Source organism: Dermacentor andersoni, chromosome 8 (genome assembly GCF_023375885.2).
Source record: "Dermacentor andersoni chromosome 8, qqDerAnde1_hic_scaffold, whole genome shotgun sequence".
NCBI classification, from domain to species: Eukaryota; Metazoa; Arthropoda; class Arachnida; order Ixodida; family Ixodidae; genus Dermacentor; species Dermacentor andersoni.
The window spans coordinates 129418951-129443738 of NC_092821.1; the positions used below are offsets into that span (position 1 = coordinate 129418951).

The following is a 24788-nucleotide window of genomic DNA, read 5'->3' on the forward strand; positions in this document are numbered from 1 at the left end:
GCTGCTTTGAAAACGAATATATCGTCATTGCTTTCGTAAGATGCCTCACTTAAAAGCTATCCTTAGAATTGCGAACACGGTTTATTCTCTTTTTTTCCTTTAAAATTAGAGCATTCCTTATTTTAACATGAGCTTTGGGACTTGTTGATTCGCCTTCAGAGTGCGGTCGATTATTGTTCGAATAAAGCTCGTGAACTAGCATTAAACTCTTACATGGACAATATCCCTCGGCGAACGCAATTAAATTCTCGCATTTTCCTGGGGCATTTATAACAAAGAAAGTTGCGCGTGCTCATTTTCTCCTGCCACAACAATCACTGCGGCTTTTAGAATTCGACTATGAGCAACAAGGAACGCTTTGTGTTTGATGACAATCGCAGTTATTCTCGAAGAATACTGGCCAGCCAATAATTTGAAAGTAATGCCCAAGCATTAGGACTATATATAAGGTGCCTGTTGAAGCCCGTCTTTGACACGTCGCCTAAGCTGGAAAGCTGACTGGTCTCTTTGCTCGGGTAAGTTCACCAGCGAAGCCGCACCTCCGTCTAAGAAAAGGCAATCCTGCCTGCGCACTAAGTGCGTGTTATAAAGCAGTAGAAACGGTTAGAATTTTAAATCTATTGCAAAGGGTTTAAAAATGACTATATCATTTAATGCGGCGTATTCCTATCTGTTTCCGAGCCCTCTGGTTCCGAAGAAGCAAGTTACTTCCTACAAAAGCAGCAGTTTCGTTTGTATATTTTACGGCGAGCCCAAGGGAAGGCTGCAAGTACGCTCTGCACATCCCAAGGGACAGAATATCCTTTAGAAGACCTTAGCTAACTAGCTAGTAGGCTAATTAGCTCTATCTCTCTCTCTATCTCTCTCTATCTCGCTCGCATTGTTGCGCTACGGCTGCCATAGCCGGATATTCGAGAGTTCTTATTTTTCTTTGATTCTCCATTGTGCCCAGTTATTTTCCGAAGTGAGAGTGTCGCTAACCTCACTGCTTATTTAAGAAGGGTGTACTTTGCTGGAAACTTTAGTGGCATGAAAAAACTCGAGCAGTTTCGCCTGAAGGTCGAAGCATGGAGGGCGACAGCAAGGCTCAGTGTTGTTCTCGATTTGCTCTCTAACTGTGCGCGGTTGCGACGTGTTGGCACGACGCGCCACGCAAGACAACTGCTGCCAGCCAGAACGAACTGCGCCCTGGCAGCTGCCAGGTTTCTCACAATGCTTGCGTAACTAGGAGCGCCACCAGAGGCGTTACCGGAATCGCATCTCCAACGGGTGCCCGACGAGAGACCGACGGGAAACAGATGACGTCATTGCGCACAAAGTGTAACGTTAGAAAACGCTAGCTTGACGTTTACGGCCCGTTTTATTCAGACCAGTGCATACACATACAGCCAAGCAGCAACCTCAGTGGGCTTATAGTACGCCTGCGTACAAAGGTCATGCCCGCAGCGGAAGGCAGAACGCCTGCTCGGTTCCACCCAGCCTGTGGAGGGGAGTGTTGACGGTCCGTCCACTTCGATTAGTTTATGCAACTAAGCGACCTCCGCCTCTCTGGCGATCCTATGCGTGTGAGTGACGCATGCGGCTTCGATAGCAGGACACCAGGACCACGCCAATGCTGACGGCGCCCCGCACCTCCACAACAATGCTATCGCAATGAAAGCAGCTCTCGGGTAAATGCCTAGAATCTGCTGTTTTCAACCTATTCCATCACTACCGAGGCCATTTTTTCCAGCGCTCCGCTTCTAGAGGTCAAGGAGGGTTCCATGGCTTTATTGCAGCTTTGTTTATAACCAGATCAATCCCAACTACACTGACTGCGACACTGCATGCGATTCTTTTACCTTTTATATCAAGGGTCAATAAAAATGCTTGTGTCTGATGCACTGAATACGCATCAGAGGCTATTATACTGTGACCGACTACATGTACTTTGTCTATGGACTAACGCCGCCTCTGCGTCTATATACATTACGCAGCCATTTTACCTTTTCTAAGAGAAACTGATCATAGCGTAGTTCAGCTTGTATGTTGAACGTTGTTTTTTCGTTACGAATATTTGTTTATCTGTGACGCACACTATGCGAATATATTAACTTGTCCTCTTTCCCATGTGGACTAGCATGTTAGACGTGGTAAACCAAATAAACCTGCGGAAGACTCACTAAATAGCTTCCCTCTGTGATCGTAAGCCCAACGATATTGGCGTTCTGTTGCTGCGATGTAATTTCCTAATGTTCAGTTGCACGTCTATGCAAACACCTCGTTTTTGACATCACTTGCTTGTCCACGTTTCGCTTTTTTTGCAGAAGCAAGACATTCCAAGCAGCCTTCACCATGTCTGGAATGAGTTCGTGCCAGAAGAGATCCAGTGGCTTTCGCTACGCCGCCTGCCTTTTTGTGATCGCGTTCGTAGCTTTCCAGCTCTGTGACAGCGCTCTCGCCTATGACGACAGCTACAACAACGCCAATAATAACGCAGACTCCGATGCAAATGCGAACGCCGATCACCCCTACAATGCGAACTCCAACAAAGCCACTGCATCCCCTGGAAAGCACTATGCAGGCGACCACAAGTAACATTACTGATCGCTGACGCCTCTCGAGGCACGGTGTAGCAGCGCATCTGGAATAAAGCACGTAATTCGGCAGCACCAGTTGTTTTTGCGATTGTTTTCTGTTCCGCGACTCACTGTCACCAGTGCGGTTGATGTAACAGTCAAAGTTTACCCTCATTCCATCTGGCTTGCTGGCATCGTTTAGAACTAAAACGCCATTTCCAGCGCAGGCATCAGAAAACCATGGAAGGTTCGTGAAATTCTTGAAGCGGAGTCATGAGGAATAAGCAGCGCTTCAAAGGAACGACTTGATATTAAATTTTTTATCTAAAATATTTAACACTTCCTAGCAGCGATTCGACTTTTGGGTTAAAGAATTCAATTTTTTTTAGACCATAGAAGTCACAACTCGACTCCGCTTGCAGTATACTGCTTCTTCAGTAGGCTGCTGACAGTAATAAATCATATATTTATAAAAAAAAGACACACAAGAAACTTGCTTCAAAGCATGATGAAATTAGCGCATGGTATTAGGGATGCTCGAACAGCTTCCAGCGAAACAGCTTCGTTTGTCCGGCAACCGTCTGAACGTAATCGAACAAAGAAAGAAAAATAACCGTGAGTGGAAAATTATCTACGCTGTCAATAAATTCGTAAGTGCGTTTCACATCGCTTGTAGACGCATGCGTTCATGGCGTAATGGTTTCCATATCAGAATTCCGCTCTTGAGCTCCTGTGCGCGAATGCTGTCATCGGACAATTTTAATAATGGTATTTAATTGTTTATTAGGCAGTACATTGTTGAAAAGCATGAACTTACAAAGTCACGAAGCCGTTTGAAGCCAGGGCGACGTAGTTTAGGGAAGTTCACGTACTTCCCATAATTCCCAGGCTGGCTGAGCCACCCACATTGCAGCTCCCATAGACAGTGGCGCCAGAGTTCCCTCTAGTAATTGTTATATGAAACCCTTTGCCAGCGCGCCCTGGTGGTTATCAGGTTTGTCACAACGCTGCCACCATAATGCACGCCGGCACGGCAGTGACGTCACAGGTTTAGTGCCTCGATTGTGCACGGCACTAGACCACCGAAAAGCTGTCGGCTTTTGTCAGGGCCCCAACGGAAAGATTAGTTAAACTTACCTCGACGTTTACTCTCATACCAATGTTTGCACAACGATGTCATACATACCATTGTGCATTTCATGACTGTGCCTATTGTGGCTGTGTACGTACGTACAGCCGACTTAGTGGAGTACGACCATGCGTGCAATTGGATTCATCATTTTCGCAGCAAAATGATACGAGCGTGTCCTTAGGCCTTCCAGCTCTCCACGCTGGCATCTCGCATGCGCCGTCCATACCTTGAAAGCACGGCAGCGGCGGAGCTCTCGCGCCTCGAACATCTCTATCAGTGCCAGTGCGATAAAATTATAACGATAAGCGATATTATAAGCTTTGAGCCAATAAGGCATTTCATCCATAAGCTCCTTGAATCACCCATCGAGTATTTATTACTTCCAGCGTACATATTGCAGCTGCTTCTTCTACTGAGTACATGATCACGACATGTCCGACCTATAGGAATTTATAGAATTGTCCCAGTTTTCAAATACGAACCAGCAAATTTGTGACATTGAGAAAGTACGGAGAGTTCTTTTAGGGGTAAACATAATTTTTGAAGATTGCCTGTGGCTCATAGCATATTTCTGTTCATTGAGCTGGAATACTCAGAGGTAAGCAACACTTGGATTAGAAATACAAATGGTTTATCAACTAATTAACAAAAGTGCACTAATATACGTTTTAATTTTGGCTTTACGACACGTATAGAAGTTTACAAATGGCAGCCTGAGCGTTCACAAGGCCTATCCGTTTGGAAGAAATTTCCACAATGGCACCAAGTTCTCGGTGTTCTTTCCGAAAATATGCAGCGAAAAGCATGGCCGTTCCAGTTGCTTTTGTGCTTTAGTGCATAAAAGCGTAAGCGGAACAGCAGTGAATCTCTACCGGTAGTTTCAGAGCAGATATTTCGAACCTAGTGCTCTCCTCGGAATTCTTTCCAAGTGGATATGGCTTACCGACTCACTAGCCACAATTCGCTGATTGCAGTATGTACAGTAAAATTAATGCTTAGAAACTCAATTTGTGATATTGGCAATTAACCAATTAGGCATCCCAATTATCTTGCGCAAGTAATCCCAGTTGGTTCAAGTAATACAGCTCAAGAACTAGAACTGCGCTGTCTGCAACGGACGAATTTTAAAATTCCGTATATTATTTATTCCGTCATATTGGTTTACAATTTTATTTGTATGGTAGGCTATTGAACAATGCGTTTTGATAAATGCAAACGTCAAACAGTAATGCATTATTTCTTAGCCAATGCCCTGTTGGATGCAATCTCTCAGTGTGAGTTTAATACGCCCATAAACCTCTCACGAGATTTCTTTTTTTTTTTTTTTTTTTTTTGCTTAAGTAAATGCCCATGCATTTTTTTCGCCTAAGGAGGACGTATTCTCCAGCATTTATTACCAATGTAACAGTGCGTAGTACCTCAGTAGTCTTCCAACTTTCTTTGCAAGTGTGTGTAGTGCTTATTTGTTTATAATTGTTACTGTGATTTACAGCGAAATCATCAAGAAGATAAATCATACCTAGTAGACAGCGAAAACAAGAACTAACGGGTCAGAAGAAGTATGGAACAGGAGGATGAGTGGGCGAGATTTTCGCGCAGTCGTGAAACTTCACTAGAACACACAACTTGTTTGTGCACTGGATCACGGTTGTAATTTCAACAAAAATAAATCTAGACAAAGATAAAGAGCTAAAACCAGTAATCAGATCCGCGCGTAATATTTCATCCTGGGTGAAATATTCCGCGGAAGACACAGTAGTTTGCAGTGGAGTATACCATTCATTTATAATTGAGGGACACTTTAACCTAACGTTGTACCTTTGTTACTCGCCCAGTAACTCTTCGGCAACTCACCATCACATGCGCCACGATTTTTTAACTTGGGATAACATAGTCAACCAGCAGATTCCGACATTTAAGCGCCATCAGTGCACTTAATTCGAGAAGAACAGTCTGTGCAAAGGTAAAAGATTTGCGTATTATGGAACAACTCAAAATTAAGCCTACAGTTATGTACTGAGAAAAGCAGCAACTATCATGAAGTACCTTATTTTCTGGCATCTTTCTTTTTCGTCAGGGGCCAAGTCCCGCGGAATTCAAAGTAAGTTGCAGTACAAAAGCCAGCGGATTCACAAAGGGCTGCCAGTTTAAGAGAGCAGTTTCGATTTCTAACTCCACCCTCCATGACAACTGTCACGTGAAAACCAAACGCTTTGATCATGGGTTTCTTTGGCGACAGGCAAACTGAGCGATTAAGAGCTCAACAAGGCGCTTTCCATGAGCTACGCTCGAGGTAAACGACGTGAACTCGGAACAACATGGTCTAAATGGCCTGGCCCGCTTTTGCGGAAAATAACCTTTCATCGGGTCGCGCCAGCCACAGCCTTCTAGGGTACGGTATCTTATCTCCGTCGGGTCCCCGCACCTCTCGACGTGTGCCCTTTCAAGAGCCGCCTACAGGAAGGAGTGCAAGCCGCGGCAAGGATCCCCAAGAGTGTTTCCAGCTGCAGGCGGCGAGAGAGGATGACAGAGCTGGGCCACGACGTCAGTCTCGTGTGACGCACGCAAGCGAGAGGATTCGTTAAGGATACGCCATGTCACCGTCATCTCACGATCGACGTACAATTTACTTTTAAAGAAGGTTTGGACCACATCGTCATATCCAAGTGTTCGGTCCTGTGTTTAGGATGAAGACGCTGTGGATTGCGCTTATCGTTTTGACGCTAACAGGTACGTACTCCGCTACGATGCTTTCCTGATGCTGGCTCTCCCCATATGGATCTAAATTTGCCCCGTAAATCGGGGGAAGGTGAAAGTCGCATGACAAAACCAGGCGGAAAACATTTGTTACTGTAAACGCACCATTTTACGGCTTTTTGTTTTAGCAGCCACAGCACGTTGAGATACATAAACTAGTGTTGAAAGAAGTGTATGCTAACGGCAAAGCTATGTTTTCAGACTAGGATGATCCCTAACTATTGAACAGTGGTAGCAGGAGTGAGGAGATGGACCACTTAGAACCAGCGAAATTTCTGAGGCTTCTTAACGCTCTTGTTGCAAATTTTCTGTAATAAAAACAATCGGGAATTAAAACGAGAGTGATATTTTGTATAGTGGCCACAAGATGCAGGAAAACCCCTTAAGACAACGAGCATCGGGATCTCTACTATTCCGGTTGCTATCAGCATCGTGAAAAGCAACGGCAGTGAAAAGCAACGCATAGTTTTTAGAGTATAATTACTTTTTTCAATGATACAACGCAGTTACTTTCACCTGCTTCAGGAGCCTGCGAGAATAAACTTGCTCAAAGCAGGTACCCCTCTGGTATGTGGTGTTATACATTATCACAACATGACGGCGCAGATACCACCGGAGCAATAACAGAAGCTAGTTGGTCCATGGTAATTTTGAGAACACCCAACTTGAAATCACTACATGAACAACAGAGGCTGAGACATAGGTTTAGAAAATAACCCTCGAACAAAATTTGTGTCGGTCTTTCTCATTCGCGTTATGATTTCAAGTAGGTGACTTTTTTAAATTCACAACTGCAAAACTTTTCACATATGCATTTTTTGCAACGTTGCACCACCTCATTTTTTAACACTTTCAGAACATCTTCTAGAATAAAATTTCATGTTCGTAAAAACTTGTATAACAATCATAAAACCTCTGAAGGAGTCGAAATTCGTAACCTTCGCGAGAAATTAGAGTTGGCAGGTATGCAAATGGCATGGTGTTAGTATTGCTTGCCAGTTTACTTGTTCCATACAGTGGAGCGGCCGGTAATAAACAACCTCCTAATGCTATAGATGGAGTTTAGATGAAGAAAAGTTTAATACTTAGCAAGAATATTGGCTCTATATCAATGATGGGATGGTTTTAAGTAACTATTTATCAACGAAAAGTGCCAGGAGTTAATATCACAGCAATTGCGTGCCCTCATAAGGTAATAAGGTTCGTTATGGCACCCAACTTTAAGCTACTTTTAAGAGAAAGGCCGACGAAAATCATTCCCGCGGAGTAAGAAGACATATTTCTCAGAGATAACTGACCAAAAATAATCCTTACGCAGCTAACACACATCGTTTCTGAAATGAACGACGCTTGTGATAATTTTGTAAGTTAGGAAACTGTGAAATCTGGTACGGTGTCTAGAGTTATCAGGCCTCTTTTGGTCTCGATCAATAGTGTGATGTTAAATTTGAGAATAAGGTTGCTTAAGGCATTGCAGGAGGAGGGGGGGGGGGGGGGGGGGGCGCTCGAAAGCCTTCCGCAATTTTCTTATGAATCCCCGTCCCCCTTTCCCCCTTTCCCACGGAACAAAGTTTGAGAAGGTAAGCTCCGAAAGAGCGTCATGGATGAAAGGAAAAGCTTCAATGTGAAAGCAAGGTGAGGGCTAGTGGCTGTTCGAAGGGGCGGGAGGGTTTCATGGGGTTATTCCCTCTCCCCATGCACAGAACATTGCGGCCGCACTGATGACGCGTCTCTACCTCATTCCGGATCATGTTTACCATAACTGCTGAGGAGGGATCAGCGCTGCAAAATCCACCACACATAAATATGGCACGAGCGCACGTACAAAAATTTGGGGCTTTGTTGCCGCCCACCAGGCGTTCGTGTCATCAAAGAACTTTTCATTTCTGGTAGTTGACCGAATCGTCGACGACGCTACCGGGAAGAAAAGCATTCCGGAAATATTGCCACTTACTTGTCTAGGAAATTTCATAATAGGCACCCGCCCCCTTTTTTTTCTATTGTTTTTCTTTTCCTTGTCTCTGACTTTCAATATAATAATAAACTTGAGAAGAGCTTGCTTTTAGGCTAGAGTGTATACGCTGTTAATAAAGAAAACAGGCCAAAAATGGCATAAGAAAGGAAGACCTAAAGAACGATGATTTGCGCACGGCAAGAGAGAGAGAGAGAGAGGGGGGGGCTCTTTATCAGAAAAACAGAGAATTCTGCCGGCACGTATATAACCGCTGGCATGCTACTCTGTATAGGGATGGGGAATGGTATTAAAAGATTCCAGAGGAGAGTGGGAGAAAAAGAGGATAAAAATAAATATGAAATGTCCGAGTGGACCTGATACTAACATTTACAGGTGACATGGCGGGTAAATTTGGGCTTTTGTATATGAAGTGTGCAATCTTTAAAAATTTCCTATTAGACCAATTTCTGACAGGTATTTGAACAATAAATCCAAAACCCGTCGCTGTTTTGATGGGCCGGGCATCGGACCTAAGATGTTCGGTAACGTATAACGGTTCGTGGCAAATCATGTCCATTTGTTGCTTAAAAAATTGTCTCTCGTCACGGTACGCGGGCATTTTAGTAATATGTGCTCCAATGTCTCTAAGTTGCGACAGTTATCACAATATGGGTTAGTGGTAAGCCCTATGCGGTACAGTATGCCACTGTACGGTATGCCACGGTATGGTAAGCCCTATGCAGTTCGTGTATGTTACGTTCAGTAGCAGACGGTGGTACAATATCTCTAAGTGTCGAGGAAGTGGTCGTGGAATTTTTGGTCTCATTTCTGGGTCAATGTAACGCAGGAAGTTATCTTGGTGAAGCGGCAGATTCCAGAGGCGGTCTTTATCTTGATAGGCAAAATATATCAAGGACGGCGGTGCTGCGTCAGGGAAGCTAAGAAACTGCCACAGTAAATAGGTGGGAGGGCAGGTAGATCAACGGCCTCGACATTCATTCACAGGCCAGAAACAAAAAAAAAATGTAGGAATGTAAGGGACCGCCGCGCCGTTAAAGGACTACTGGCACAAAAATTAGAAGTTGATTTAACGTGCGAGATCGGTTTATGTACGCACACACATATCGTCTGCATAATATAAACGGTGAATACAGCTTAGGAAATATTTAAAATATTTTTAAGGTAAGCGTGCGCGCAACCAACCGCAAGACGTAGCACCTCGAGACGTCGACATCAAGAAAGGAATATAAACAACCGAGAAGACGTTACGTCACAAGTTTTCGCTGTCATCGGAGCAGGCCCTGCGAGAAATTTCTCGACGCTCCGATAGCCCCGGTGCTATTTTTTTTTTTTTTTTTGTCGCTGACGACAGCACAAATAAACCACCTAAAATTTTTTTACGACACAAAATAAGTCAGAGTAAAGTGACCTCGAAAGTGTGCACGTCATAAAACGTTGCGCGAAATAGTAAATAATTGGCGTGATTTGTGACTCGCAAGCGCTCAGCGCAACCGCCGCTGCAACCGCCTCTGCGAAGCGGCTCGCCTGGCTAACGTGTTTTCTCATCACTACCAACAGCATCGGGAAGGCTAATTGTATTGTCACTTATAAGCGAAATAAATCTGCAGACGTTGATGGTGTTGACGAATATAGGTGCTTTATTACGAGTTGCGGACGGATCGCAAGGGCTGTCGGACTCGGATCCGACGGCCAGCGAGCTAGGCCTATACCATGTCCCAGCGATCGCCAGCACGCCTGGTTTGCTCGTTCACTACCGTCGGCGTCAATGAGCGGCAGAAGTGGTCCGAGTTCGTGCGCGCCGCTGGACGCTTAGAATGGACCCCGCTGAGCAGCAGCCAGATTTGCTCGTTTCATTTCGAGCGTGCCTGGTATAAACAAAACCGGCCGAGCTTTGATCAGTCCGATGATCTTCCACCAAGAGTACGTACCCCCAAGCCTGAGGCTGTGCCGACTTTTACGCCGCCTTGTGTCCTGCTCCTGGAATATCCTTCATTCCCAAAGCGGCCTCGACGAATGGTTTGCACTACTTGTAGCAGTGCGTGTCGCTAGCCACACTTTCCGAGACGCCGCTTTGTAGTGGATCCAATCAAAAGTGGTGGGCCACGCCTAATACGGATGTGACTCCCGCCTGCAGGGAATAGTCGCCGCTGGAGGACGAAAACGAGGACGACGATGATGGCGAGGACATCGCAAAGCACGCGCAGGCGTAGCAGACGAACTAGCAACACGAAGCTCGCGCGCCGGCGAGCGCACTGGCATGCGTACGTCACAGTTTTTGGCGATCACGTGCCCAGCGGCGTTTACATTCCTTCTTTGGCCAATCTCGTTGCTCTCTGAAAGCGAAACTTGGACTGGTCGCTACAAACAAGACTCGAAATAATTACCGGTCGTGCTCTGAAACAAATCGTATCTCGTGCCGCGATTACTGAATCATTAGCTACTTAATTCAGCGGAAAAAACAAGATAGAAAATTTTTGTGTCAGTACTCCTTTAAACAACCTGGTGAATGTTGAAGAGTGTGACCACGACTACCGGAAGATAATTTCAAGATGGGGAGTTGGGTGACGGACACGAGGAAGGGCGTGAGCACACAAAAGGTATCGTGAACGAAGTTGGCGGAATGCGGATAATTATGGACATAGGGACAGCGTCTCGTCATTGCCCGATCACCCAACACCAGACGGCTGAGGTCAGTCGACAAGCTAAGGCTCGCGGACCCCGTCGTAACACGTGCTGCTTGCTGTGGAAAGCCCATCCTACTAAATGTCTGGGCAATTTTTATAATAGACGGGTGTAAGGAGACACGACGCTTTCAAATCTCTTGGAGCTACTGGCCCTTATTTTACTGTGAACAACGGATGCCGTAATTTTCGCAAAGGCTTCCAAACAGGAAGTAGCCATGCTACGCACTGCCTGCCTCATCAGTTCCCGAGTGTGACCAAATAGCAATATGCGGCGTCGCGGGATGACAACAATACCATGATCGCATGTAACTTCTGAACTTCTCTTCAAACAAGCCGGACCGCAGGTCACCTAAAGTGAGTGAAACTTGCGTCATAAGAAAACATCGAAGTTCTAGCGCAAAGCTTCGTTCCTGTATTTCTAAATCTAGAATGCACTCTTAAAAGAAATTGCACCCCCCCCCCTCGGGGCTTATCTTTTCCCACAACGATAACCGTCGTATCCCTTGTTGCATTTCCTTCGTGACTTGGAAGTACTGGCCTTGCAGTTAAGGAAAGAAAATGTGGGCAAGACAGAAGAAGGCTATCGTTATCGAAAAAGATAAGCCGCAAAGGCTGTAATTTTTAAGAGTGTGATATAGTATGCCCACAACGCCGAAAGAGCGAATGTGTGATAGGCGACTTCCAAAATAATGTCCGCCCTCTTCCGTACGTAGCCGTGGCCGTACCACTGACTGGAAGATCTGGCTGGAAAACAATGGTTATCTCCACTGTTACCTGGGCAGAAACAAGTACGGCCTCCAAACAAAAAGACACACGATAGTTCGATTATACATTATACAAATGCATAAATTCGTAAACGAAATTTTAGTTTTCTTTTTGATATCATAATTCTTAAAGATAGCACAAGGATGATAGCATAATTTGATGCGAAGTGACTGCACACCGTGGCAATGAAAAACTTTTGCCAGAAGTTCAGCAAAGTGTTGTATCGGCAAAGCAATAAAGTGCTTCATCATTGCTCAACCGGTCTTGTCCGGGGCGTGCTAGTTTGTATATATATATATATATATATATATATATATATATATATAGAGAGAGAGAGAGAGAGAGATTAAGAAGGGGAGGAGTCGTAGGTGTCGGCGGAGAACCCCTCTCCACCCGAAATGGCTACGCTCTGTTAGACCAAATATTCTCATGTTGAATATTCCTGTATTCTTGGATTCTTGGTCCAAATACGTATTTCTGTATTAAGTTTTCCTACTCATATAATAATGTTCCTTTTTTGATTGATTGATTGATTGATTGATTGATTGATTGATTGATTGATTGATTGATTGATTGATTGATTGATTGATTGATTGACTGACTGATTGATTGATTCATTCATTCATTCATTCAATAAATAGGCACTTTAAATGGGGACCATCTACCTGGAAGATCTCCACGTGGAACGTTAAGCGGTTTTTAGCTATTGGGGGCGAGGAGTTACGGAGTCGCCATCTCTCGGAAGCGCCTCCTTTGCGTAGTATGAGGGATCACGCGGTGCGCTCCTCATAGGTTTCGCTTACGACGCTCAATAAGAACACCACGCGGCGGCCCTCCTGGACATTTATATAGGTACTCTCAGAACGAGGGAAGTTTTTGACTGTCGATATAATAATCTTGGGCAAACTGAAAGCACACAATCGTTTACAGACGCTATCCTTTTGCCGAATACGTACAGTGAATGCAACGGCGCGCGGTTGCCGCGATGGGGTCTCCTGAACCTGCTTCTTGCTTAAAAAGTAGGCAGACGCTGAGAGTAAACTAAGTGAAATAAGGTCTTATAGTGGGCTGTCTGTATAACCAAATGGGGCATAACAGAATGAAGCTTCATTGCAGCTACTAACTGCGCGTCTGCATGCATGTCCGCGCACAATGTTTTTCTTTCGCTGTGAGCGCGTTTTCGCAGCATGCCGCGAGCTTCAGGCCGCAGCATATGAGCATTTGACAGTGCACTAGCAACCATTGTTGCATGGACACTATCAGAACTGTTCAAAAATAATTTCGCTATAGAGACTTCGACGCCTACGGCGACTGTGATATGCCGTCGCGACGATTTATTATTTTTTGTCTTCTAAATTCTTGGACGTTTCGATATTATTTCCCAAGTTGCGTCGCACTGCATGTTTATCGGTCTTCTCAGCGTGCGATTTCCCTCGACTTGTTTTTCGTAATCTAGTGCATTAATTCATAACACAAACACTAGGCCATATGCCATGTCTTTATTTTTATGTGCGTCTTACCGCTCCCTTTTCGTTCCAGTGAACTTGCCAGTATCTAGCATCAACAAGTTCATAGACCAAACCGTCATGACATTAGCCGGGCATCGGGTGCGGGCGAGCGTCTCAGTGCGCGTTTTCTGCTACTCACCAAACATCGCGCAGTCCCGGCACCGTAGCATAAATCTTCCTCGCGTCTGCGCTGGCTGCATGCCCGAGTTTTAGCCGATGGCTGTCTGCCGGTTCTAAGTCTCGCCAGCTAAGCTTCACGCAACTCCTTGCCCTGCGGCTACGTGTGAATAAGGCTGACACAGGGCTCCGTTGCGTACGTCCGGCACTGCGGCACCTAACAGTAGCCTACCATGCTGCACGCCTCCAAAAACCACCACTACCTATTATACTACTTTCAAATGATGTCAAGCAGACACTCAAGGCGGAAACCCTCATTGCTTAATCAGAACCGCGGCGCAGGTGGGACTGATTCAGCTCGCTTCGGCGCTTCCGAAGCAGCCGACGCGGCCGCTGTGCCCACGTGATCCCTCATGCACGTCACGCCGACGGTGGCGCCAGCTCTTCCAGTGGTGGAGCTCGCCCCCAATAGGTTTATCATATTGTCTTCAATTGCGCGCTACTCCTGATTTCCTTCTTTTGTGAAATATGGAAGTTCATGTCTAAGCCAATTTCTTTAACTTGAGTAGTGTTATTTCGTTCGTGTTGATGTGCAATCGACCAGAAAGAACTTTAAGGATTTCGAATATTATTTTATCTTGGCAGGCATCCTGTGCTCTGTGACTGAGTCGGATGTAACAGAAGTGGAAATCGAAGCCAACACCACTGCGATCACCATAGAGTCTTATAGACTAGGTAAGTGTACAGGTGTGTTGGGGCGCTTGCTCAATTTTGCAGTGCCTTGTAAGCGATCGCCATTATAACCTTAATTTGTTGTTGGACCATTGCGCTTCGGACACTTAAACAAGTTTCTTTTCACTCTTCAATGCTCTTGTCACATCCAGCTACAAACAACTAATTGAAAACAGAGATGCAGAGTTGAGAAGAAAAGAAAGCCACAACAGTCAGGCAACCTGTAGCTTGCCGAGGCAGCCATTCACACACACATTCAAAAGCCTACTGCACTACATTTGTGCAAATATTGGTAATAATCTTTGTAATGACTTGATTGGACCAAAGTGGAGGCAAAAGGCGTAGCGCATCAGAAACAGGACAAAAGAAGAACACAGGCGAACATGTCTGTCATGTGTGTTCTTCTTTTGTCATTTTTCTGATGCACTGTGCCCTTTGCCTCTATCATAATATACCAACAAGCCCAACGGACAACTTTTGTCAACTTGATTGGACCGTAGACGGCCGTGCCTTGTAATCATGGACGATGTTTAGCAAACTGTGTTGAATATGAGCCCTGAGTAGTAATGAGTCTTAATTTAAAGTAAGAAGATGGTCGAAACTAAACTCTGCGCATAGGGTATGTAGAAAAAAATGCAAACAAGCAACCTCATGGTGCACCAGGCCTATTTGGCAATTCATAGAAAAGCGAAGGTGCCGGGATATGGACAGATTATGCTACAGGCTGCGACCAGTTAATTAAGAATGATTTTACACAGGCTCCTAATGCAGCTTCTTCACGAAGAAGAACTTCACGCATTCATTTGTTCATAATAAGCCATAGACAGACTGTGAGATCGAAAACAAATGTATCTAACATAGTTCTTCCCAGCTGCCCACAAGAACACCTAGGAGATTGGCAGAATATTATGAAGACTTTAGAAGGACTGACAGTCAGGATTGCTGGCCTTGCGTTCTGACTATGCTAACGTACCGCAAAGTAGCGGATAGACAAAAACGAAAAATCATTAGGTCGAGTTCTAGTCCTTGACTGTCTTTTCTTCTTATTTTTTTTCCCGGTTTTTGTGCGTCTGCTCGCCACTTTGCGTTACAAAGTCATATCTTGAGGACGGAGTGCACCATCTGATCAGCAGGCTCTCACTTAGCCACGAATTGACTCTTTGCATTGTCCTTTCAGACATGCCAATCATTTCATTACTCCTTCCACTACACTCTTTCAGTGGGCCGTGCTGGCTGTCCATCGTTTCGCAGTTGTCGAAGTCGCTGCTATCGCCGGGGACCCTATTTCAGCGGCAGGTGCATCGGTGTCCGCAAGCTCACCTGCATGTGCACAGCGAGAGCTCGAAGGAACCGTTGATATGGTCGATGTTTGTAAATCATGCTTCTACAGAAACGTTTGTCTACTTCGTAATAAAGTTGAGTCAAGACAAAAGTAATGTAAGAAAAGTTTGACTGTCTGTAACTGGATACGTTCGACGGATGCGTGATTAAAATGTACATGACGTTTCATTCTGGGCGTTTGGCGCGATTCCGCCCGCTGCAAAATGCATCGGGGAAGTGAAAATCCACTTGATGTGATGATTTTCTGATGGTTCAATCGCATGGGTCAAAGGACCTGACAATAAATTTTTTTCGGAGCCCATTGAGAGCGACATCAACAAGACCATTGTTGCTAAAACACAATTAGCAGAGAGGATGCGTGTACATCTGTGTGTATACATATATGCGTGTGTGCTGTATGTGGGAGATTAAAGCTATGCATTTGCCTTTATGTATACATGCTGTTACCCCCATTGGCATGCAGCTCGCAAAACTGACGTCGTTGCTTTTTTGTCGGGATGTGACGCAATCCGAACTTTTTTTTGTAATCAAAGTGAGCCCTGAATTATATACAAACGCTTCTTAATTTAGCTGTAGAGAGTACCTGCGTAAATATTCCCTTTTTTTCGCGTTAACTATTTTATAGCATCCCACCGCTGAAATTTTACAAGCGTTCGAACCAGAGTTGTGGGCAAAAGCGAACACTTGTGCGGGGTGTTTCAGCTAACTTTCAGCTTTCAATTTGGAATTTTTTGCCTAACTTCATTCCTTCAGAAGTTTGTTAATTAATCTTAACTATGCAATTAAGCAGAACACAAAAAATAGGGTGGCTTACTCCGTACAATAATCAGCAACATGCATGCATTTGGCAGCGTCGCCTCACAGTGCATTGGCATATTTTTAAGCTCTGGCTAAAATGAGCTGAAACATCCTGTACACGTGCACTATAGGCATGGCTCGGCGAGTATAGTTAATTGGCTGCTGAAGTATCGGTTGACCGTGTGATTGGTTTGTTATTTGTGAAAAACACATCTTTAGCTATTGGACTTCTAGTACCTTGATGTACGCGTACAAAATGAATACCGTTTTTGTTAACGGTGTTTACAGTGTGCAAGCCTCTCGTAGGTAAATTGAAGTTAGACAGAAACAATTAGGTCTTGCTTTCTGCTATTACGTATCTCCAAATCAAGAACGTTTATTGGCGGGACCTCAGTAAGTTAACATTGATAGGGGATATTTAGCCTGCTGATATTTTATTAAATTACCAATTAAACAATGCCGATTGGTAACTTCATTATAAGCATGCCCGCGCTACCTTTAATCTGCGAGTGATTGACGTTATAGTTTCAATTTTTTATTAATATTGAACCAGAACTAAGAGGACGTCTAAAGCCAATGTGATGGTTCCGCATTGAAGGAGGAAAGGAGCCGACAGGAAATTACGCATGGTTAGCGACTTTCAAAGCATGATATCACTGGCTCTGCTATTCGTGGCTACTTCTGTTATAATGACAAAAGAGGCGTGTAGGATGAGAACTAAACTAACAGCTTGACAGTTCCCTGCTGACAGAATCTCTCAGTAATTTTGATGAATGGTAAATTGTTACATCACCACAGATTTACCCGCTAACAATAATAACCACAAATTCCGTCAACGGTCGGTAGAAAGATAGCGGGTACCATATTATTATGTTTATTTTCTGAACTTAACGTTACAGCGCAAACACCTAAGACGATCCAAAAAAAAGAAAGACACGACAAACACTGGCGCTGACTAACAACTTCTTTTTTTCCTTTCGTCGTCGATGGTTATATATACCTATCACACAACAGCGCAGGCGCAGAGCATACATTACTGACATCTGCCAACTTATCGTATACGCAAACATTCAAATTCTGATGGGTGCAGGGACGCGCACCCATCAGAATTGCGCGGTTGTGTGGCCTAGGTATATATATGCATCGACGACGAAAGGAAAAAAAAATAAGTTGGTAGTCAGCGCCAGTGTGTGTCGTGTCTTTCTTTTTGTGGATCGTCTTAGGTGTTTGCGCTGCAACGTTAAGTTCAGAATTATGTACCAACTAGGTTCAAATGAAGTGTTACTATGTTTATTTTCGTTAAATGTTTAGTAGTTCGGTATGTACTAATTATATTCTTCTTGCAATTCTGAGACGCTTTCCGACACTGAAGACACCGATTTACATGGCTTGGCGTCAGGCTGATAGCACGTCCAAGATGCGCTGTAGGGCGCTGAGAGTGCGTAGGAAAGCTGTGAAAGCACGACACAGTAAAAAAAAAAATATATTATTTTCGATTAGGCGACATCAGAAGAATCGATGTTTGTTTGTGGGCGATGGCACAAGTGAGTCACGGAGATGAGAAATTTCAGCTGACGGCCGCCTTCAGGCCCCTGTTCAGTCTTCTTCCCGAGAATTGTCCTCCACACATTTCGGTATGCATCTTTCTCGGCGTCTGGGACCAGCTCTTCTGATCCAAATATGGAGAAGAAGAAATCTGCGAATAAACGCATGTAAACACATTTCACTGAGTGAGCACCAAACTACCATTGTGCGCTTTGTCGTGCAATGCACAAAAGCAAGCAAGAAAAGCACGAACGCGCTCACATGACCTTTATTGTTTATGCGTCATTAGAGATACGGGTGTACGCTGTGCTTTACAAACCAACTCTGCAACGGAGCATCGAAACTTTCTGGTAGCATAAAACGGCCTTAAGAGCCCAATTTTGTGCCGAAATATAAAACTAGGTTCTCAGGATTCCGAGAAGAGAAATGCCGAAAGGTATATGTTGAGGGAGCTGCGACAGGGCAGAATAATTCTTACCTATCTCTCAATTTTAAAGCTAACAGGGGCCCTCAGGTGCCACTTTCTTATTTGTTGGGCGCAATAGCAAGAGCTTGGTGGCGCAACCCACCGCTCGTTCCGAAGGGGACACTGATAACATCCATCCATCTATCCGTCCGTCCATCTATCCGACGCTTAATGGTCCCTGTTGTGCCATACCACGAATCGAGGAGACGGGAGCTGCCATACTACGTGCCTATCATCGAGGCGACGAGAGCTCCCACTTCTCCGCGACGAATCAAGAAGTCGACATGGGAGGGGACTTCAAGTTGCGCCCAGCCATCTCCGTGACGAATCAAGAATTAGACGCGGGTGACGTCACCACCCGCGCCGCCGGGTTACTGCCGACGAGGAGTCGCCAAAGGGACTTAAGGGAGAACCGACCCATTGTGAAAAAGAGAGTCGCGTCCAGCCGCCCCGTTGTTCTGGTGCGCTCTTCTGCTTCGCTATTTGTATGCTGTTGCCTGCTATATGTATCTATATGCTATATCTGCTATATGTAAATGTTGTATAAAGCTTTTTCGTCTCCTCGTCGTCGGCCTCGAGAGGCCGTCTCTCGTCTACGACCCCGAGTCGCAATAACCCCACGATTTAAAGCTTCAGCTGCGAAGGTGACAATTACGGAAAATTATGTTAAAGTAAATGGCGTTTCTGTAATAGCCAAAGGATTTTCCTGCAAGCGAAGCCTGCTAATGTTTATGCTAATGCTGGCGACATACTAGGCCTGGAAATAATTGCAATTTTTAAAAGAAAATTCCGCGTATACTTACAAATAATAGTGTCGATGTCGGGGAAGGTCCATTCGTTTTCGTATACCTCGCATGTGACGCAATGCAATCCAGATTCTGTGACCACCTTCATTGTTTGCTCTTCAATTTGCCTGGCTGGCGTCACGCAGTTGAAGCGAAAGTGTGTGGAAAATATGTCCTTTGGATTCTGCAACATTTACGTATGACATTGAGGTACACATATGAGATGCAGCAGAATTTATTTTCGTTGCGCTGGAGTGATACTTTAAGGTGGGGAAAAGGGATAAGTTATGATACCTGGCGTACTAATCATATCGCATTTCTTTATACCTACGTTGGAACCCCGCTGGCTTTGGCGGGTGGCTAAAAGAAGCTCGCCAATATGCCTGTGAAATATGCACACACAGTCGTATCATGCCTTCAGAACAGACGAAACATTTCTACATTGCCCCATTATTGTATTCCCAGTATTAAATTGCATGCCCTCTCTTGTCGAGCTTATATATTACAATTTGCCAGCCTTGGCATTATGGGGCGATTGTCTGAGGTTTCGACATATAGCACTCTTGTTCAGAGCACTCTAGAACACAGCGTGGAGCACTCTAGCGTTCTTCACTAACTGCATCATACCGGGCACAGATGTTTTATCGGTACAGCAGCATCATAGGAATCAGAGATATGCTGGCAGGGTGTCCCGTGACTCTCCCAAACCTCGTTGAAGAATGGACACAGTGGGAAGAAAGGATTCAAAGCCCATTGTCTCAAGACCAACTAAGGGCCGTTCAGAGGGCCCATGATGCCGCTGAAGGGCTTGGCCTGACAGTGCCAACGTGGGAGTGTAGGCTTGGCTGGTTGGTTGGTTAAGCCTTAGCTTAAGAAGTCGAGCCTCCGGACCTCATTCCAATAAATGTTTTCACACACACACACACAGCGGCGTAGAATTTATTTTTAACTGACACACTCCATTAAATAAATCAACATTTTCTTAAGCAGGAATTCTCAACAAATTCGGCAAGTACAAAATTAACCTTGGGCGCGTACTTGATAGAAAAAAGAAACGTGTTACTAATTAGCATTGCATCAAAGAACAACTACTTTTAAGGAACCATGAACGCATGCTTTGCTCTGAATGGATGATATTTCTCTTCACTATTTGCTCCTTTTTGGGCGGCCAAACAGAGGGAATGAATATGTATGTCTACGTGCCTGTTTTTCAATAAACTTCACTCGATAATCAGTGCTCCGTTTGGTAGTTTCTTCCTTTTGTGTACGTCCTTTTCACTTTTCCAATAGTCTTATTAATCCTGATCATGAACTCTAAATGCTACCCCTTGCGTTAACTCAATGCCTATAGCATTTAGTTTCTGGGCGCGAGACCACATTCTGATGAAAAAAATAAGTTATGAAACACGTGCGTACCCTGCTTTTAAATCACGTGTAACATCTCGACGTCATAAATCAGCCAGCCCAGAACCCACCACTGCATCTGCGTCGACTACTGATCCTACCAACGCTACATAATAAAGTTGGATTTCATTCACGGGGCATACAACCGACGCCTTGGCCTCAACTTCTGTAACTTGCATCTTTCACTTGTGAAGGTATTTGCTTGTTTGATAATACTGTATTGGTAACATTGCACTTACGTTTGTATGAAAAAGCAGAGACGGCTATTTAAGTTCGCTTAGCTCGCAGAATAAGATATTTGAAAGTAACGCCAACGGTTCTGCTCTTCTCGTCGGTCATTCGTCTGCTGCGAAGTGCAAGATCTCAAGCAAGCAAGTGCTCTTTATAAGATAAAAATTTATGCGAAGTACCTATGTCACTGAAAATTTTCTGGATGTCCTGTTCACAATTGACAGGTATATTCAAGATTGATATATAGGACACTATATATAGGATATATAGGACTTTGTCCGCTTGCAATTTTTTGAAAGAAGCATCGAATAAAGCGCCTTTGTGAACGCCCATGATGAATATTCTGTGAGGGTAGCTAGTGCAGCGAGAGACATGCAAAAAACATGCAAACCACAGTAAAATGCTTGAGAGCTGCAAAAGAAAAGATGCGCCAACATTAACGTTGCTTGGAAATGTATTTGTACCATGTTGTTCTGATTTGCTCTCATAAATACGTATGTGGAAAGAATAGATAGGGAATAGAAGTCGAATTTGGTCAAAGGGCGCTTCAGAAAAGAGCAAGCAACACAACGGGGCACGTTAATAGCGCAGCCACTTTGGAAACTCACCGGCACAAATGACTTCCACTTCTGAGTCTCGTGCACCTGAAGCCAAATGTCCGTGAGTTCGGTGCTCACGCACGACACCACCACGCACTCGCCATCTTCGGCTAACAGCCGGCCCACGTTCCGGTAGGCAGCTGATTGGTCTTTGACGAAGTGGAAGCACATGAACGAATAGACGCGGTCGAATTTGCCGTATTTGTCTATAAACTGCGTCACGTCGTCGTACTTTTCGATGTCGAGCACGTCGTAGAAGAGGTCGAGATGCGACGAGCGCTCCCGAGCGTACTCGATGATGCGTGGACAGCTGTCCACGGCCACCAGCCTTCGGCAAGGACGCGAGTAAGGCAGCAGGTATTTGCGTGTGAAGTTGCCGAGTCCACAGCCGATGTCGAGATGTTGGTCGTGCCTCCTCGAGGCCTTGGTGAAGCGGACCCTTCTCCAAGCGTTGAGGTCTTCCTGACTCGGATATGACTCGACGCCCGCGTACGCGCTGAGGTCCACGTTCATGTTCACGGGTCTTCTGGTGGAATGGCTGAATGAAGGTTCCATGACTTAACGCCAAGTGACAGAAATTGCAAATCTACCAACGATGATCTCGAAAAAAGCGATAGGAAGTCTCTCTCTCTGGCGTGTTTCCAATGCAAAGATACTGCGTCTCGAACGCGCAGTCTTCGCGAGCTACATCGGTAGCAGCTTCAGAACGTATCGTCGTCGGGAGCGATTGTGAGACTACGTCAACAAAGATAAGTCGCCGAACACTACGAGAGTATTCGTGATAAAGAAAACAAACGTCAAGGGCGTCTCGATAGGTTGCAATCAAATACGACGGCGCATCTAGGCATCGTTCATAACCAATTCGTAGGTTCCTGCCTCGAGTTGTTAAAGAAGTAATTGAAAATTGTGTTCAGGAACTTGCTTGGATGGCTAAAAAAATATTCAAAAAGAAAGCGCGGCACGCTTTTATTTTTACATATTTCGGCACAACAACCTTAAAGGGTCTGACAACTGGCCATAATGCGTTGTGAGACGTTGATGGAAATGAAATCAGCGTGATTTATAGTGATAGATTCCAGCATGCTGTTGGCAATTTACACAGGAATTATAATTTAAAATTGGCAAAGAAAGTGTCAAAAACGAGTAAGTGGCGAGATCTGACGGTGAAATCTTCGCACTTCTGATGTAGTGTGTGAGATGACTGTACGCAAGTCGACTGTTAATAAATACAGCATAATTATCGCCTAAAATTGCAGTTGGTATATTATTGGAGACTCGCATATTATTCCATGCTTCGGAAATCAAAAACGCACGCGTGGCTACGGCAACACGCTGAACTCCGGGTCGCGTGTAAACGAAAACTGTGTTTACTTGCGTACCTGTTAAAAGATCGTATATAGCTTTATAGGGCTCATTCATTATTGTCTCTGTTGACGCTAACGTTCAAAAATTTTACCTATCATTGACATAGTCAGGAAGTTGCCAGTGTTGAACAACCTTTCGCATAGTTCGCGCTCGCTGCAGTGTCATACCTCCTCTATCGGAGGTCTTATTTTCGTCAACAATGAGAATTTTTTAAACGTTCAACAAAGTGAGATATACGCACATTTAATCTTTAATTTCACCGATGCCCCGGCATTTACAAATAAGACAGCCTAATTTTGGATGGGACTTTTCATGGAGCAAAAGTGTGTTTTTTCATAACCCAATGTTTCACCGGTCCCTTTGAGCCGCCTGCTCAACTGAAATTTCAGCAACGTCACGCGATAACTTGAGCGGGAACTTTTGATAAAGGCGCTGTTTTTGCGGGGGCTCGCTTACTCGTCCATCGCTCGCTGGCAATCTTCCAGAGCTTGAAATGTGCGTACACTAAACATAAGTTGGACGTATAGATAAGAAAACGGCGCTATTTATTTAATGTTGTTTTTAAATCTGGGAGCTCTAAACAGAAACGTGCATAAAGGTTCGCGTTCGAAGTCTATGGGGTCTAAACTCTTACACAGCTCGTCAAGGTAAAGCAGCGGTTACGTGATACGATATCATAGCAACATGTTCCGTGCTGCTTAGTCAAACTTATTCCACCAGACACACAGACATGGCACTTAACAACATACAAAACTACAAAGGTGTTCGGAGATATAACACAAGCGAAAAGCAGCATTTTGTTTAGTTAAGGTCTGACAATTACGCCATAATCTATCTGTACGATTACATATGTTCTTATTGCATGTACGCTATATTTTTAAGCCATTCAGTACGTTTAAAGAATGCACCAGCCGGGACACCTTTAGGAGAATCTCTCTGTGGCAGTGCCGGTGCTTCACAGTTGAGAAGAATAGTAGCCATGACATGTTCCCATATATCATTCTTTAGCGCGCCTCCATTACCAGAAGGGCTCCTGAAAACAGCCCGTCGATGCCGCTTACCCTCTTTACAATGCCTATGAAAATGATGTGCCCACTGCACAATCCAGGGCCCCTAGCGTGGTAAACAGAGCGGGTTGTTTTCTACGGACGTAGCACAGTCTTTCCATGAACGACGTAAGCGAGATGTCGTGAGAAGTGCTTATGTACACTGGTTATGTCCCAAAGATTTCATGTCATTGCTGCTATGGGCTCTCGCTAGGAAGTCCGCTGTATCAGATCGCGCGTAACCTGACGCGTGCGGTCCTTGCCCTGACAGACGAGAACTGATAAGACCGCAAGAGCTAATCACTAGCTAACTAATGCGCGTAACACGAGTAGGACGGCGCATAGGCGGAAGTAAGTTAGCGGCACAACGCAGTCGACAGAGAATATATATATGTATATATAGCTCGTCGGTGTTCTGCCAGAACACGTATAAAACTCGCTGCGATCAACAGCTGCCCATCTACAGAACCACGGTGGACCTTTCCGAGTCTCTTTAGATAGTTCCAGGTCTACAAAATAATCTCTTGGCAGGCGCTTTCCTGCGCAGTTAGAAACACACTTCCTCGGCAGTCCTAGAAAGCCATTTGGCGCCGAGAACTTGTTGGAGCTTACTTGCCACTACTTTGCTCTCTTGCTAAAAATGTTCGGCAACCAATTTTTAGGCCCGACGGATATCATCCATGCGCATACGTATACCACTCTGGAGGATCTTTCCATAAAAGAAGGTTCGTGTGCGCTTCACCGAATCACATTTCTTGAGACGCCAGCCAAAGACCACCAACATCTGGACATCGGTTGCGGACCGGGAACATTCACGAGAGATTTCCTCGTACCTCGCTCCACACCCTGCGCGAAGTTAGTTGCCATCGACCGATCGCCGCTGATGATCGATTTCGCTAAGCGCTACAGGAGCCAAGACAGCGTCACGTTTGACGTGTTCGACTTTGGGGGCCAAGACGTGCAACAACTGATTGGCAAGC

The 24788-nt window shown here is 44.9% G+C and overlaps 1 protein-coding gene and 2 long non-coding RNA genes across 3 annotated transcripts; 2 read left to right on the top strand and 1 right to left on the bottom strand.

Moving 5' to 3' along the window:
- The first annotated feature begins 28 nt into the window (after nt 1-28).
- On the top strand, nt 29-2651 carry LOC129383253 (uncharacterized). Its single transcript, XR_008611130.1, has 2 exons — nt 29-515; nt 2307-2651. It is a non-coding gene; the product is annotated as an uncharacterized lncRNA (long non-coding RNA).
- A 3532-nt stretch (nt 2652-6183) lies between these two features.
- Nucleotides 6184-15664, top strand: LOC140219874 (uncharacterized). Its single transcript, XR_011896137.1, has 3 exons — nt 6184-6420; nt 14142-14231; nt 15449-15664. It is a non-coding gene; the product is annotated as an uncharacterized lncRNA (long non-coding RNA).
- Nucleotides 15665-17582: 1918 nt separating this feature from the next.
- Nucleotides 17583-22075, bottom strand: LOC126525640 (juvenile hormone acid O-methyltransferase-like). The gene is made up of 3 exons (XM_050173567.3): nt 21407-22075; nt 19182-19347; nt 17583-18063 (listed from the first exon to the last, which is right to left on the bottom strand). Exons 1-3 carry the CDS (start codon nt 21950-21952, stop codon nt 17864-17866), a joined length of 912 nt encoding a protein of 303 aa, XP_050029524.1. The 5' UTR covers nt 21953-22075; the 3' UTR covers nt 17583-17863.
- Nucleotides 22076-24788: the final 2713 nt, after the last annotated feature.